The sequence below is a fragment of the Heterodontus francisci genome, chromosome 5 (assembly GCF_036365525.1).
Source record: "Heterodontus francisci isolate sHetFra1 chromosome 5, sHetFra1.hap1, whole genome shotgun sequence".
NCBI lineage: Eukaryota > Metazoa > Chordata > Chondrichthyes > Heterodontiformes > Heterodontidae > Heterodontus > Heterodontus francisci.
The window spans coordinates 70484154-70500995 of record NC_090375.1 but is presented as its reverse complement, the minus strand read 5'-3'; the positions used below and the strand labels follow the sequence as shown (position 1 = coordinate 70500995).

Below are 16842 nucleotides of genomic sequence, written 5' to 3'. Positions count from 1 at the left end.
AAAGCAAAAATGTAAGCTTAGGATTTTTTGTAGTAAAGGTGAACAAAATCTAATCCTTAAATGGTAATGTGTAGGTTATAAAAAAAAAAGCTTCTAATTTATAAATTCATCAGAGCACTTTCTTTGATTCTTCAAAACTAAATGTTTCATGTTGAATACTCTCCCCATAGTACGATGCTGCTTGGCTAGAGAAGCCATATGTGACCCGTGTGACTCTGTGGTAGACGACTCTTCAGGATGCTGCTGCAACAAAGCTGCCACAGCATATGAAGTCTCTGGACCCATAATATGAAAATCATTTGGTTCATTAGATTAGTCAGCCTGCTATAAACAAATGGCTAATGTTTTAGTTTGTGTTTCGGGGTGACTGGTATTATTCAAACACTATATATTTTTTTAAAAGTAGACAAATCAATCCTTAAATCATTAGGGAGAACTTGAGACAACGTTTAAACTATCAGATTGAACCATAACTAATCTTACGTGAAAGCATTTTTACAGAAATAAGAGCAAGAAAAGAATCTGGACTTCTGTCATCTTTCAGAAATACTGAACAATCTGACATGCCCTCCAGAAAACAGATTGGACACCTTGCAGAACAAAGCATGGTCTGATGCTTACTGGCAATGGTCAAAGCACCATAAGTACTTCGATTTTCCTATAATTTCAATATATTTACAGATTTTAAGAAAGCTCCATTGAATTTAATTGAAACTCCAAGATACAATAAATTTCTCATTTTCAAGGTATTCCAAACTGCGCTATAGAAATTTGTGTTAAAATACAGTTTCTTCTACAAATATAATGAAGGTAAGTCTTTTATACTTATTAAAAAACGACTGGCGGCAGAATGGCTGTTTATTTCTACTGGGACTTGCTCAGTGCTGTCTGCAAGTGTTTTGAAAATATCACATGACATAGCCATGTGTTAAAAATTACAGCCAGTTAAGTTCTCTGCTAAGAAAAATATGTGGACAATTTATGAAATGCGCCCCAGGATGGAGATGTCCTAAGTAAAACCAGATTCTGAAAACAGAACCAATTTTTGAAATGTAAAGAAAAGAGCTGTAGCCACATCTGGATAGCAGAAGTTAAGAGGGTGGTCTGACCTAATGCCAGGCCATTTCTAACAGAACAGTATCATTTTGTACTACAATGACCATGATCACTGATGGTCTTTCACGGAAGTGACCCTGAGCAATGCCAGATGCATTAATGGTGCTGTATTTATAAGCCTGCATCTGTTCTTTGAAAGTACTGTACAGGGTTCACAAGATTTGCTTTGTGAAACTGTACACTATAGTAGTCCCTCATTCGAACACTCTACTATATACATACAATGGTCTGACAGAACACACAGTTTACTGCATACATATTTATGGGCAGATCATATCTAAAAATCACACTTTAGTATATCTCATACTGAAATACATATCTATATACATATTGTTTACACACACACACACACAATTAAAAATAAAAGTAATATTACTCCCAAAGACAGAGGTCCACACAAATACTTGTTTACACCAATAAAAATTTAAATTTGCTTTGCATTTAAAGTGTTGGCAGAAACACAAACATAACAGCAAGGCCAAATGAAAGTCTGCCCATGTAAATGCAGGAAGTGTGGAGTTTTAAAATTTTCAACAAAATGTTGGGTTATTCACTTTGCTGTAGATAACTCTAGTTATCTTTGTTGAAACATTTTTCTTGTGTTTTTATAGTTCACCATGTAACTTATATTCTGCACCGCCATTAATAATGCTAGCTAGAGATTTTGTTTTAACAATGAAATATGGAAAAAGAACATTCCAGGATATTTATGGCTATTTTCTGGTCAATTCACAGCATCAAGCATGCAGATTTAATGGTCAAAAGTTATGTAATTTTATAAAAAGGCAAAAATGTACACTGTTATAATCCAACCTTATTTTAAAAAAGGCTTCTGATATAGCCACATTAGAGTTGAAGTTCCGAGCTGAACACAGTAGAGAGTTACAAAATTGTCTTGTCCATCTGATCTTTAGCAAATACTCAAGAGTAGTTACAAGAGGTTTACAAATTAATAGTTGTGCAGCTAGAGTTTATGACACCAATTATTGTGTTTTTTTTAAAAAGCTGTCACATAAATCTTATTTTCAATGAAAAAGAAATGCAACTACAGCACTAGGGACAGATTGTGAAGACCATCCTAACAGACTATCGTACAGATGGGTGTCAAAAAAAAGCCAAGTGTCAGATATGCTCAAGTAGATTAAATCCTGCACATGCTTGTGGTTGCACACATCTGTTATTTGCAGATTATATACCACATTACAAGGTCTGACAGTACAGTACAGCACACTAGATTTCACATATATCACCAGGAAAACAATACAATGCATAAGAACCTACTCAGGTGTATGACTGCAGCCTGAAATCTATTAACAAATATGAGTTAGAAACAAACAGTATACGCTAAGCAATGGTACAGATATAACATGTAGCATTTATTAGCTCTGTAAAATGGACAAAAATGTCCAGTTGGTTGATGAAGACCACACAACAACTCCCCGAAGAAAAATCTTCTTCAACAACTGGCAATACCTACACACAGCAGTACAAGCAAGCAGATACAATTTCAAAACACCATCTGCGAAGTGTACTCTCCTTTAAACTGCAACCACTTCTGGACTTCTAACCAAATAATCTGCAAACAGACAGCTGTGCACTTTCAGTCACTCTTGATACATACTTTATCTTAAGATAATATAACACTATCAGCCACATGGCTTAACAGTTCATATACACTGTTTGACTAATAAAATGTGACACATTGCACACAAAACAAGACCCTATCATCAAGTCAATAAATGGTTATAATTTCACTTCTAGGCTGACAGCAACTAAAATAAAACATCCTGTCGATGTTAAATACGATTGGTGAACAGGTCATATGACTCACCTGGCATTACTGAACGAACTACACACCCTTACCCTCTTCTTTAAAAAAATAAAAATGCAAAATTGGAGTCAGCAGACCTACTGTCTCCTGCTCTGGAATGATCAGAAAAAAAAACAGACAGCCATAAGGCTTGCTACGGCACCCTACCTAGAGGCAGGAAACTGGGTGCGTGCTTTTGCCAGGCAGAGACAGATGGAGAGCTGACACTCCGAATTGCACTTGGAGCAGAAATGTGAATGATGACAGGAGCACATGTGGCCTTGAACCAAGCCCAGTCTCTTCAGGCAGAACAATGACATGGATGTATGCACAAATTATCTCTGCCTGAGACCCTCATCTGACTTCTTTTACTGTACCTTTCTTACTAGCTCCAACGCAGGGGAGGGCAAGGAAGACGCCAGACACAGGGATATATTGTTGTGAAGTCCTCAGATAAGCTGTGTCGTTCTTTACAAAAACAGAAATGTAAACCTTTCCTTCTTTGATTTGTTTGTCCCCACTCTTAGAAATCCTTCCACTACGTTGCTTGTAGCATTCCTTCTGCCTTCCTTACAGCATATGATTCACATGTGTCTGAATGCAGATCCCCCAGCAATCAGCCTCTGTCAATGCAAATGCATTTTTCCCTGTAGCCGCCTTAAACCGCTGATGAAATCCATGTGGGAACACAGGAAAAACTGACCTTTTTTTGAGAGCTATGAATATGCACAGTTCACATATGGATCAATCCATGGCTCTCTGACAACTGATGTCAGTTAACAAACACTCACAGCAGTGCTGCAGCCAATAAGCTGTTTCCTAATGTAATGCAGCTCTTTAAGAAAAAAAAATCCTGTGTTGTCAGGAGCACCTCAAAGGGTTATGAACAGCAATAATTGTCAGCTCTTCTGCAACATACACCAGTTATCAAAGGATTATACCACAGACATGCATTTTAGACCACAAGCAATTTCACTCTTTTTTTGTCTTTCTTCTTGAAACAGCTCTTCTAAGTGTCAGGACCATATCCTCACAACAGTAACTGCAGCTTCAAATTGATCCACATTAACATTAACCAATTCCTTTAGGGATTCTCACCTAGTGGTCTATCAGTGAAAGGAATGACAAGACAAGGATGCTTGTGCATCGGACTCCTCTAGTGTTTTCTGTAATCGTCAGCTGCACCAGGCCTTTACCTTTAGGTTATTTAATTACAGAAAAGGTGCCACACATGTGGCAGCATCCCCCAGTTTGGTTTAACCCAAGCGGCTGTGATTTGCAATCAATGCAATTCACTGCACTTTAACTACTCTTGATATTAGTAGTGGAAAAAAATCAACGTCTGCTGTCTGAAATGTGAGCGTAATTTGCTGACACCCACAAACTGGAGCAACAATCTTAGTGACAAGATCAACCCAGGTCCTCAGACTTAAACATTTTAATTTAAGATAATACCAAAAGATTACAAGGTGAATGTGTAGCATAAATAGTAGTGGATTCAGTTTCTGTAATTTTAGTGTTTTTTTAAAATGCTTTGAAATAAAATATTTCAACATCGAAATAATTTCAAATATTGATCATAGTTTTGACTATTATTTGAAACGTAACGCCACTGGTTAAGAAAAATATTGCATGTAATGATTCCATCAGCCAATTAAATAATATAAACAAAAAAGTCACATTTGAGCTAACCAGGAACTACTAAAAACACTGAAGGAAGAATTAGCTTTTAATTCAACTTTTAGGATGGGAATTATCTACAAAAGTATGAATTAAAATCTTTAGAAGGGAGAGCAGATGAACACACAACATTAAATAACAAAATTAAAAGACACAAATAAAGGCATTAACACTAAAATTGCTTACCTAGAGAGAGCAAGAAACACTAAAATGCATTTCACAAGATCACAGCTCAGTAACAATACACTAGCTGCATGGAGACTTTTCTACAGGTCAGCTCAACTTTCGCTATCTACTCTTAGGCCACTAATTGCCAATGTGCATCTGATACACTGTGAATTCATGACTTCACACAGTAGGTATTAAGTGAGTTAATTCTAAAGAACTGAAACCTCATTGACACAAATTGAAAGCAATACTCCCAACCAAATAGTTTTCTACCCCATCTGCTCCTGCTTCCCATTGGGCTTTCATAAAGGAATTAATAGTTTCATATATTCAAACCACCAAATAAAAGGACTCTTTTAAGTTAGGCTGCATTAACAAAGGAGGAAAGAGAATAATAATAAAAAGGCAAAATGAATTCAAATAAAGCATTTTACTCTGAGAGTTTCCTTTAACAAAGTTGAATGAAGCCTTTTCTGACTTTTGTGCAAGATTTGATAAACTGAATAACATAGCAGTCAATGATCAGCCAATGATCAAATGATGAATGGTTATTAAGATCCCCTCATCTCATGGTAGGTCTTTCTACAAAATGCCACACCAGCTTGGAGGGCGGACTCACCAATGTACAAATTTCCCCGCTTGCTTGTTTCCCTTTCATTCTCGGACCACTGGCCATCAATTGGGTTGACATATTGGAAAATAATCTTTTATGGCCAAATGGTAGTGAACAGAAATGAAGGCATTAGCATGCTTTGAAATTCAAATCTCCCATTTTTGTCTCTAAAGAGTCTGATTTTCCACACAGCTGGAAGCTATTAGTGTTTTCTTAAAGCCTCCTGCTGGCAAGGCTGACCCACCCATGTGAAATCTGTCAGGGAGGGACAACTCTTGCGCTTCTTCATAAACAGCCCAAGAGTGCTGTTCAGTTTCCTGTGCTTCACAGTACCACAGCTGAAGTGTTTCTCAACAAGCTTAATCACACCACCAACACCCACCTCCCCCCACCCCCACCAACTCCACTGCCTTATTAACTGACTGATGATGAGTTAGTTCTGTTGAAATACAAGGGTGATAGTAAATGCTTCAATGAACTTCCCCTTTTCTGCACTGGAGACAAAAAAAAACATAGGGCTGCAGTGTGTTGGTTGCCATCTGGACTACTTTTTCTGAAAGTTACCCCCCACCCCGACTGTAGGCAAAATTTCAAGGCCTTCCCTCATTCTGTTGATCTGTTAGTGGCAAACTAAATTCAGTTTTTATGGTTGTTTGCACTGGACTGAAAATTTTACTGATCACTTACATGCTTTTGGTTAAGATTTATAAAGTATAAGTGTCTTGCATCTTAGAAGACACATTTATTTCTACTGTCCTTACTTTCAGAATGCTTATTGATTCTAACAATTAAAGATTTACCATAAGTCCACTTCACAATAGGTGCAGAAATGTTTAGGAACAGAGCACCAAAAAGAATCAATCAACTGTTCAAATAGATCAAAAGTTTACAATCACACATTGATTGCCTAAAACCTTCAAATACAGTAGAAAAGAAATGATTGCTATGGTATTACAAGCAAAATAAATTTCAGCAAAGCATTTCACGAGAAATTGTGTGAAGAGGCCACTTATACAATCTAATAGCAGTAAGATAAAACCACTAGATGGAGCTGGTAATACAGCACAACACGCAAATAGTGTTGGCATCAGCTGTTCAGGGAGCTATAGATATTACTGCTTACAAAAAACTACTAGCAGGCTCATTATCTCCTCATATCTGTAAAACCGTTGCCTTTTGCAGGTAGCCACAGCTTTTACTTTATGGTTCCAAGCCTATTTAAGTTAAAGATGTTTTTATTCCTATCACACAATGTGCAGAGAAGTGAAAATATATACTAAAATATAAACAAGTCCAAATTCAGACAAACTGACAAAGCAAATACGGCCAAGTGTAATTTCTTTTCTTATTCTGTCCAATATTTTTTTCTTGTAAATAACTTAGGCTCTCTAGATTCAGCATCTCCAACATCCACACCAGTTGTTAAACAAATGTTTTATATGGCTTTCTTTTCATCCGTTATCATAAATGGTAGAGACGGTATAAATTCTAACCTCGGATACAAGGAGGAACAGAGGGAGCAAAGAGCCAATTCCTTTGTCCACGACAACAGGCATCTGTCAGTGCTGAAGGGGCTGGGCGAGAGCATTACTGGCAGGAACCCGAATTCCTGACCAAACCCTCTTCCACACAATGAATCCTGAATGAAAGGAACCCAGGCCAGGCAGAGATAGCATGCTGTCAGGAACCAGCCCTGACGTTTGTGAACGGACAGAACTGGCTTGCAGGATGTCAGAGAAACAAACTGCGGCCCAAGATACAGAATTTTCACACACTTGTTACTGGATGTTTTGCTCCTCAGGTTGTTAAACACGGAAGCAGGAATGTTGTGTGTAGGTCTGACCCGTGCTACGGCTCCACAGAAACTCAGCTTTGCTTCCGCTAGAACTAGCTGGAGCATCAACAAAAAAAAAATGTTTTTTCTCTGAACCACCCATACATTATAGCATTGTATAAACCACAAATGTACTTGTCTGCTTTGTATTTGTATCTTTTTTAAAAAAATATATTTTAATCTGAAAATGTTACCATTACTCTCCAAGGAAAAGACAAATCCCATCCTTCAACAACATCAATTCAGATATTTCTGATAGTAAAGATGACAAAGACACATAGCATTGTCTTAAAGCCATCTGGTTAAGAACACATCCTGCATTCAGAGATAATATTCTTTTGTTCAAAAATCAGATTCATGCAATAAGCTTTCTAAAATTTTCCCAGTCTTTACTAAGAAAGCTTGAATGCATTATTTTCAAATTGAACACACTGGGCTGGATTTTATAGAGGCCTTGACGTCAGGATCCATTGGGGGAGGGGGGGGGGGATAGGGGGCATGAAGATTGCCCCGGATGAGGTCAGCCACTGACTTCGACTATGACAGGGCCCGTACCCACCTTGCCTGTGGCGGCGAGGCCTCGTGGCAGCACCCCCGCCACTCAGTGACGGGACCCAGATTTGAATATTCAAATAAATTAACTCACCTGCATTAATGATGTTCCTGTCGCCTCCTGAAGTGCTGCCGCGATCTTCATCCTGGCGGCCGGCACTGCCGCGCCTTCAAATCCCCATCCGGGGAAATGAGACGCAACACCTGTGGGGAAGGGAGAGGAGGTAAGTTTCTCAGTGTGGGAGAGGGGAGCAGGGTCAAACTCTTTGGATTGGTTGGGGGGTTGGTGGGAAGGGGTTGAGGGTTGAAGATATTAAAGGTCAGAGGGAAAGGTCACGATCTGAATCAAAGATTTTTTGGGGGGGAAATGTGACTCGATTATTCCTTGAGGGTGTGGGTACGGAGAGTGCAGATGTAACATAATGTGTAAATTAAATTTTAACACTTCGGTCCCTTTAAAAATTAAAATTTCTTCTAAGAGCTTGAAGCCCTTTAAAAATGGTGCCGGCGCCTACACAGTGGTGCTGGACGCCATTGCCAGGGATGGCTTGCCCGCCCCCTCCACGTCATCGGTGGGTGGGGGGGGGGGGGTGCAGGTCCGCCCCAGTCATGTTAATGAGCCGCCGCATGTAAGATCACGGCAGCTCCGCGGAGTAAAACCGACGTGTGTGGGCTGCCATCTTATACAGCCACCGCTGTACGCAGCGGCCGCAACATAAATCCAGCCCATTGACTTTGACAACAATCATGGTCCTCAATTTAAAAAGAGCCTTACAATATGCCATGAGCCACAGCAAAACATTAATACCATGTCATAAAGTTGTGTACTGTAGATCTTAGCTTCTGTTAATATAGTCAAATTGGACATGGAAAACGGCTTGGAAGAAATACTTTATGAGGAAGTTAGGGGCATTATCAAACATCTCCACCCAGTATTAGATAGTTTAAACACTGACATTTTTCTTCTGTGCTGAGGCGGGGAAGATGAGGATAGAGCAGAGGAGTAAAGGAGCATCCATTTGTTCAGGGTATCAATGAAGAAACAGACAATAATATTAATTACGGTTTTGAAACAACTCTGTGAAGATAGATCAAGTTATAGGATTAAAGCTCTTAGTTACATTTTAATATGGAGTTTTGAAAAGCCTGCTCTTCAATGGTATGGCTTAATTTGCAGGGCTGCAGGGAAAAGGTGGGAAGTGGGACTAGCTGAGTTGCTTTTGCAGAGAGTTGACATGGACATGGCCTCCTTCTGTGCTGTACCCATCCTATTAATCTATGATTCTATGTGCTTTTTCTTTGCAAAACTCGACCAATACAAAAAATATCTAATATCTACATTTTAATGGCCTGAATGTCAACCAATATCTGTTCATGGCTAAGATGACTAAGTAGATACTCCTACTTCAAAACTTTTCATCAAACATACAATTATTCTCAGAGCGAGGTCCAATCAAACAATTTGTGTGGATATTGTATAAGCAAATAGTACCCAGTACAGGGTTAAAAATCTAAAGGAGTTTCCAATACTGTAGTTCCTCTGGGCGAGACAACAGCTTGTGCAAATTTATTAAAGGCCACTGAATAAAAATAGTACAAATGAGTAACCCCAAAGCAATGGAATGTATGGTATAGATTTTTCTATCTCCTCCCCCATCACAAATCAAAATAGGTTTGACAGATTATGCAGCAAAGCCTACTTATGGTCAAATTCTGATATGATCAAATCTTCCTACCCTTCAAAACATTTCCCTGTGGTATAGGCAATGTCACAGTTAAGATTGACTATAAAACAACGTGATTCAGTTTGCGTTTCGTACATTCAGATTCAGCCTTTCTACCTTACCCCATTCCAAATATCAAAATATGAAGCTTCAAACATTCCAACCAATTGACATAAGAAAAATTCTTCTAACTTGTTTTGCTCATAATTATATTAATGAAGGTACTGAAGATCTAAAATTTCAGGGTCTTGAGAGGCAAAGAGAGTGGATATAGTCCACCAGGAGTTAGAATCTGGGGACTTCGGAAAGAACTTGGTACCATCAGGTTTCTAAGGGCAACTTATGCTTCCTAGGTCAAGGAGGCGGGGAGGATCTGTTGGAACTCCTGGGCTACCTACACAAAGTATTTCAGCCATTTCGTCCTGTAAGGCCCAAAGAACCAGCTGAAAACTGCTATAAATTCCATTGAGACTTTTGCAAAGGTCTCAGAACTGTACTGCAGAGAAGTAATCGATCCCACCTGGGCTTGCTATAGGTATAGGCCACTCACCCTTATTATAGTCATCACCAAGTGGTAATGATTTGGGGCAGGGTCTGCATTAATGGATGACAATGGAAAGGTTTTTTTTTATATTTGTTCATGGGATATGGGCAGCGCTGGCAAAGCCAGCATTTATTGTCCATCCTTAGTTGCCTTTGAGAAGGCAGAGGTGAGCTGCCTTCTTGAATTGCTGTGATCATTGTGGTGTAGGTACACCCATATTGCTGTTGGGGAGGGAGTTCCAGGATTTTGACCTAGTGACAGTGAAGGAACGGCAATATATTTCCAAGTCAGGATGGTGTGTGGCTTGGAGGGGAATTTGCATGTGGTGGTGTTCATGTACATCTGCTGCCCTTATTCTCCTAGGTGATAGAGGTCGCAGGTTTGGAAGATGCTTCGAAAGAGATGTTGCGCGTTGCTGCAGTGCATCATGATGATGGTACACACTGCTGCCACTGTGCAACAGTGGTGGAGGGAGTGAATGTTTAAGGTAGCGGATGGGGTGCTTTGCCTTGGATAGTGTCGAGCTTCTTGAGTGTTGTTGGAGCTGCACTCATCCAGACAAGTGAGGAGTATTCTATTACACTCCTGACGTGCCTTGTAGATGGTGGACAGACTTTGGGGAGTCAGGAGGGGAGTTACTCACCATAGGATTCACAACCTTGGACTAGCTCCTGTTGCCACAATATTTATATGGCTGATCCAGTTAGATTTCTGGTCAATGGTAACCCCAGGATGTTGATTGTGGGGGATTCAATAATGGTAATGCCATTGAATGTCATGGGGAGATGGTTAGATTTTCTCTTATTGAAGATGGTCATTGCCTGGCACTTGCGTGGTGTGAATGTTACTTGTCACTTCTCAGCCCAAGTGTGAATGTTGTACAGGATTTGCTGTATGTGGGCATGGACTGCTTCATTATCTGAGGTTTTACAAATGGGACTGAACATTGTACAATCATCAGCGAACTTCCCCACTTCTGACCTTATGATGGAGGAAAGGTCATTGATGAAGCAGTTGTAGATGGTTGGGCCTAGGAGATTACCCTGAGGAACTCCTGCAGTGATGTCGTGGGGCTGAGATGATTGGCCTCCAACAACCACAACCATTGCCCTTTGTGCTAGGTACGACTCCTGCCAGTGAAGATTTCTCCCCCTGATTCCCATTGACATCTATTTTTACGCGAATTCCTTGATGCCACACTAATGTCAATGGAAGTCATTCTCACCTCACGGGCTGGATTTTGTTCTGTGGCGGGGGGGGGGGAGGGTGGGTGCTGGAGAATCAGAGCGGCAGCGGCCACCACGGAACCCAACGCCAGGATTGCTGGGCCCGATCATCCCAGCGGCGGAGAAGCTCCGAGGCAGCCCTTCCGCTGCTCTGTGATGGGACCCAAGTTAGCATATGTAAATCAGACCTTTGCAATGAATTAAAATCGAAACCTTCAGTTCCCGACCTTCAGTGCTATGTGCGGTACTCACACGCTTTCACTTTTCCGTCCAGGAAAAGCTGACGCCGCCGAGGTATGGAAGGAGTGAACTCAGCGTAACGGTGTACTGTTTGCAGGCCTGGCAGCCTTTTAAAAATGGCGCCAGCACCTGCTCCTTCAACAGGTGACACTGTAAACGGTGTTGTCAAGGCCACCCCCGCCACGTGATGGGGGGGGGGGGGGGGGAGTGGCCGCCATCAATATGTAAAGCGGCTGCCCACCGTGCAGCAGCGCCAGTCCCGTGGCGGATGGCCACCATGTTCCGCGTCCACCGCCACTCCCAGCGGGAGGACTACAAAGTCCACTCCCCCCATCTCTGGAATTCAGCTCTTTTGTCCATGTTTGGACTAAGGCTGTATAATGAGGTCTGGAGCAGAGTGGTCCTAGCAAACCGAAACTAAGCATCGGTGAGCAGGTTATTACTGAGTAAGTGCCACTTGACAGCACTGTCAATGACACCTTCCATCACTTTGCTGATGAAGCAGAGTAGACTGATCGTGTAGTAATTCGCCTGATTGGATTTGTTCGCATTTTGTGGACAGGACATACCTGGGCAATTTTCCACATTGTCGAACTGCCACCAGTTTGTGTTTTGGGTCTAAATATCAAATAAATACACATTGGTTTGATGTTTATTTAAAGCTTTGTTCATGGAGCTTCCAATTTCCAAAAAACTCTTCGACAGTAGGTCTGGGGAAGATAAGGATGCTGCTAGACTAAATTGTGTGCAATGTGAGTTGCAGACAAATCTGACCAGACAGTACACAGCAACTTCCACAAGATACTTTAGCATGATTCAAAAATGTGTTTCAGTAGAGGGAACCGATGATTGCTACCAGAAATAAGTAGATAACAGAACAGCACAGGAGGCTGTTTGGTGTGCTAGTTCCAACTTCCCATTTACCTGTCTATATCCTTTATCCTTTAATTTTTTTTGCAGATACTTACCCAATTTCCTTTTAAATGATGCTACAATCCCTGCCTCAATAAGCATTTTAGTTTAGAGGTACAGCACTAAAACAGGCCCTTCGGCCCACCGAGTCTGTGCCAACCATCAACCACCCATCTATACCAATCCTACACCAATTCCACATTCCTACCACATCCTCACCTGTCCCTATATTTCCCTACCACCTACCTTTACTAGGGACAATTGCTAATGGCCAATTTACCTATCAACCTGCAAGTCTTTTGGCATGTGGGAGAAAACCGGAGCACTCGGAGGAAACCCACGCAGACACAGGGAGAACTTGCAAACTCCACACAGGCAGTACCCAGAATTGAACCCAGGTCACTGGAGCTGTGCGGCTGCGGTGCTAACCACTGCGCCACTGTGCCGCCCATTTGTAATAAAGCATTCCAATCTAATAGTGTGAAAAAATGCTTCCATTTTCCTCATTGTTTTTGAGTAATAATCCTACATTTTTTGCTGGTTGCTCTACCAGCATCAACTTTATTTTCAGTATAACAAAAACTAGGGAAAGATTAGCAGCTTGACTGAATAGAAGGTGAATTTTTTAAACTGGCAAATAAAACTTTCAAAAGTTCATTGAATAGCAAAAATTTGGTTCCAGAAAATTTACCATTTAAGAGAAAACTGCAGTAGAAAAGTAACTGTTATTCACAGCAGCATCTGCTTTTATTTTGCTGCTCTTTGTTTTGTTCATTTTTAGGAAGTAAGAAGTTCATATCCAGGAATTTGAGATAAGAGCTCTTGGGAGACAATGCCCTGAGTCAGAAATAGCAGCTGAAGACACAAAGTCACTTTTTTGGCCATCTCCCCATAGCTCTATTCAAATGAAAGTTCCTTTCTCTATTTCACTGGCTTTCCTATTCTACTTGATGAATTCCAATTGTTTTGCTGTTTAGATCAGACTGCTTTCTGCCAAACCTTGGCTAATTTCCTCTGTCTTTTTCTGGCTGCAGATGACTTTGGCCTCTAGCCTGGATATCAATCTTTAGCTTGACAAAAAAAGGCTTAGATCACAATGAGGTAATAAACTATACTCTCCCTCCGATAATTAGGATGATCACCTGATTTTACAGATGGGAATAAATCTCATTTAACTTTCACTTCTGTTGGTAAACAAAGCCAGCATTATCTGGGATTTACATTTGATCAATACAAAATGCACAAATAACTTTATAGTGAAACAGAAATATTTCCAGACTGAACTCAAGATCATGCCTAATGCTCAAAAGCATGGGTCCATGAAGCATGCGTCTATGATGCAAGCACAGGTTTCCAACTTTGAATATTTTTGGTCTTCCAGTACTTTTCCATCTAAATTTTTAGCACAGATGAAACTTCATTGATAATGTACATAGATGTGCTCGTGTAAACACATGCACTCACACCCAGTTCCACCACAACAACTCACATTTACATAGCATTTCACTCAGCTTCCAACAAGAAAAAAAGCAGCTGACACAAAGACACAGCAAAAATACTGGGAGAAGGTAACCAAAATCCTAAAATAGTTTAACTTCTCAGATTATTATTTGACTACTGCGTACTACTAAATTGCATTCAAATCACTGTGGTTCACTGAAAGGCAATACATATTTTCATTTTTAAACATAATTGACTACAAAAGCACGATCTTCCTTCACCTTATGATAATTGGTTTCTTTGGTAGTAACAGAACACTAGCCATTCTTGCCACACCATTCACTCATTACAATTGTGAATAGAATCTAAAATATCAGTCCTAAGGACTCGTCCAGTTATGCACTCAAAGAAAGTGCATATGTATTTGCACAGGTGTGCAAACTAAAATCCAGAAGTTATATTTACAACAGAACAATTCAATAATAATGCTTACACCATCTAGAAGCTAGGAGACAAACAAACAATTAACAGCAGTTTAGCACTGGTGAAAATGAAAGGTGTAGACTACAAGATTATACACAAAGGAGAAAAAAGACGCCTTTCACAGCCACAGTACGTCCCAAAGCACTTTACAGCCAATGAGGTACTTTTTGAAGTGCAGTCACTGTTGTAATGTAGGAAACCTGACAGTCAGTTTGCATACAGCAAGCTCCCACAAACATCAATGTGATAATGACCAGATAATCTGTTTTTGCAATGTTGATTGAGGAATAAATATTGTCCAGGACACCGGAGATAATTCCCTGTTCTTCTTCCAAATAGTGCGGTGGGATGTTTTACATCCACCTGAGAGGGCAAATGTTTAATGTCTCACCTAAAAGATGAAAATTACCTGTATGAGGCATTTAGCAAAACAACCTCTGCATGAATGAATGAAAGAAAGCTTCAGCTTTAATAAAAACAGACATAGAACAGACTAGGTTACACTTACTATTATAATGCCTGGGCACCCATTGCTCCATTTCTGCTATATCACTGCCAGACAGCAGTGAAAATAAGGCAATGCTGACAGTTATGAAGAATTTTGAGAGGGTAAACAAAGAAAAATTGTTTTCATTGGTTAGTAAATCATGAGGGTAAACATTGAAAGATTGTTTCCACTGGATAGCAAATTGTTGAATGTCAGCTTGTGTCAGGTCATAGACCCTTGCCTCTAAATCAGAGGTTTGTGGATTCAAGCCCCCGTGATGCGGGTGTGTTGCATCATCAGAGGTGCTGTCCTGTCGATGAGACCTTAAAGCAAAGTCCTATCTGCCTACTCATGTGGATATAAAAGATCCCATATACTATATGAAGGAGAGCAGGAAACTGTCCTATTGTCCTGGCCAACATTTCTCTCTCAGCCAAAAACAAATTATCTTGTAATTCATTCATTTTCTGTTAGTGGGACCTTGCTGTGTACAAATTGGCATATGTGTCTGAGTATGTAATAACAGAGATTGTATTGGTTAAAGTGCTTTGGGATGTGCTGAGAACATGAAAGGTGCTATATAGACATTAGATTATCCTTCCTTGAACAAAAGGGCATTGACTGAACATTATCACAAGAAGAGCAAAGTAGAATGTTGGATGATTTTTTTTTCCCATTCAGTGGTCTACTACCACAAGCAACTATTGAGGCAGATACTATCACATCATGTTAATTGGTTTTGGAAAAATACCTGAACAAGGATACAAAACATAATGGAGACAGAGCAGCAAAAAAAGGATTAGAGTTCCAAAGTAGTAGCATCAGCACAGGAGCAATGGATTGAATGGGTTCTTTATGCGCTGCCAATTCTATGAGTCTAGTGCCCATGGACACAAAAAGTATCACCTCTCTGTGTATTGTGAAAGGTACAGCACCTCTCGTGGTAAACATCAAGAAACATCCAGGAGACAGTAAGTTACCAATTTAGAGTTACAAATTCTGAGTAATGTAATGTTCAATTGTTGCAGTGCTGGTGCCAGCATTCTGATATCCATTGCACAATGCAAATGTGGCGAATTCCAGAGCACAAGGAACCAAATTGCTGCAAGTAGGAACAACTTCACAATTTAAATGTAGCACAAATTATTTGTGGAATTGCCAAACTATAATAACTAACTAACTAATGACCCTGCTGTCAATAATTTTACCAAAAACTTGGTGTAAGCACAAAACAGGAAATGCTGACAATTTCCACTAAAATGATCAACTTGTGGAATTCCACCCCCTAGCTTTTTACTTTAATATACTGAAATAAAAAGGTTTTAAATACGGTAGGCCATAAAATGAACCAAATATTAGTTAGAAAATGCAGCAAATTGAAATGTTATCATTCTAACATACAACAGAAGCACCTTTTTTTTTTAAACTAGCTCTTCTGAAATGATGAAAACCATTGGCTGAATTTTCCCAGTCCCTTGGATCTGGGGAAGAGGCCAGGAAATAGTGGGCAGCTACGGCAGGGCAGTTCCCTTGGCACATTCTTGCCACCTGGGAATTTTCTCAGGGACAGGTTGGGAAGCAGGTTGGCTGCCTGCTCCACAGGGTTGGGCAGCCAATTAGCATTGTTAAGGTCCCAATAAGGGGCGGTTTTACAGCCTCTCAGCCATTTTGCCGACGGTGGTGCGGCCCCTCCCTCCGTGTCTGGGTGGGTGAGGGGCATGCTGCAAAAAGGGGGGGTGCATTCAGAATTATGGCTGAGACTGATCCAGCAGAGGGGTTTCCGCTCCACTCTGATTCACTTACAGGTCTATATCCTGGCTATTTAACTTGTTATGTGCAGGCCAGCAAGCTCACGTTCTCCAACCTGCATTAGCAACGCCCACCTCTATCGATGGGACTGCCGTGGCTCTAGAGCTGCCAACGGCATTGACAGCTGCCCCCTGTCCTTAATAGAATGGTGAACAAACAAAAGAACAAAGAAAATTACAGCACAGGAACAGGCCCTTCGGCCCT

The 16842-nt window shown here is 40.5% G+C and overlaps 1 protein-coding gene across 10 annotated transcripts in view; it reads right to left on the bottom strand.

Annotated features, from left to right (window-relative positions):
* runx1t1 (RUNX1 partner transcriptional co-repressor 1) overlaps window positions 1–16842 on the bottom strand; it is an 84860-nt gene that overhangs the window by 58645 nt on the left and 9373 nt on the right. For 3 of the 10 annotated variants that reach the window (XM_068031614.1, XM_068031612.1, XM_068031621.1), the window contains exon 2: window positions 7868–7977. The exons of the other annotated variants lie outside the window; for them this stretch is intronic. In XM_068031614.1, the coding sequence (XP_067887715.1) occupies window positions 7868–7918 (51 nt within the window). In that variant the 5' untranslated portion in view covers window positions 7919–7977. The remainder of the gene's footprint in view (window positions 1–7867; window positions 7978–16842) is intronic. 10 annotated transcript variants of the gene reach the window in all.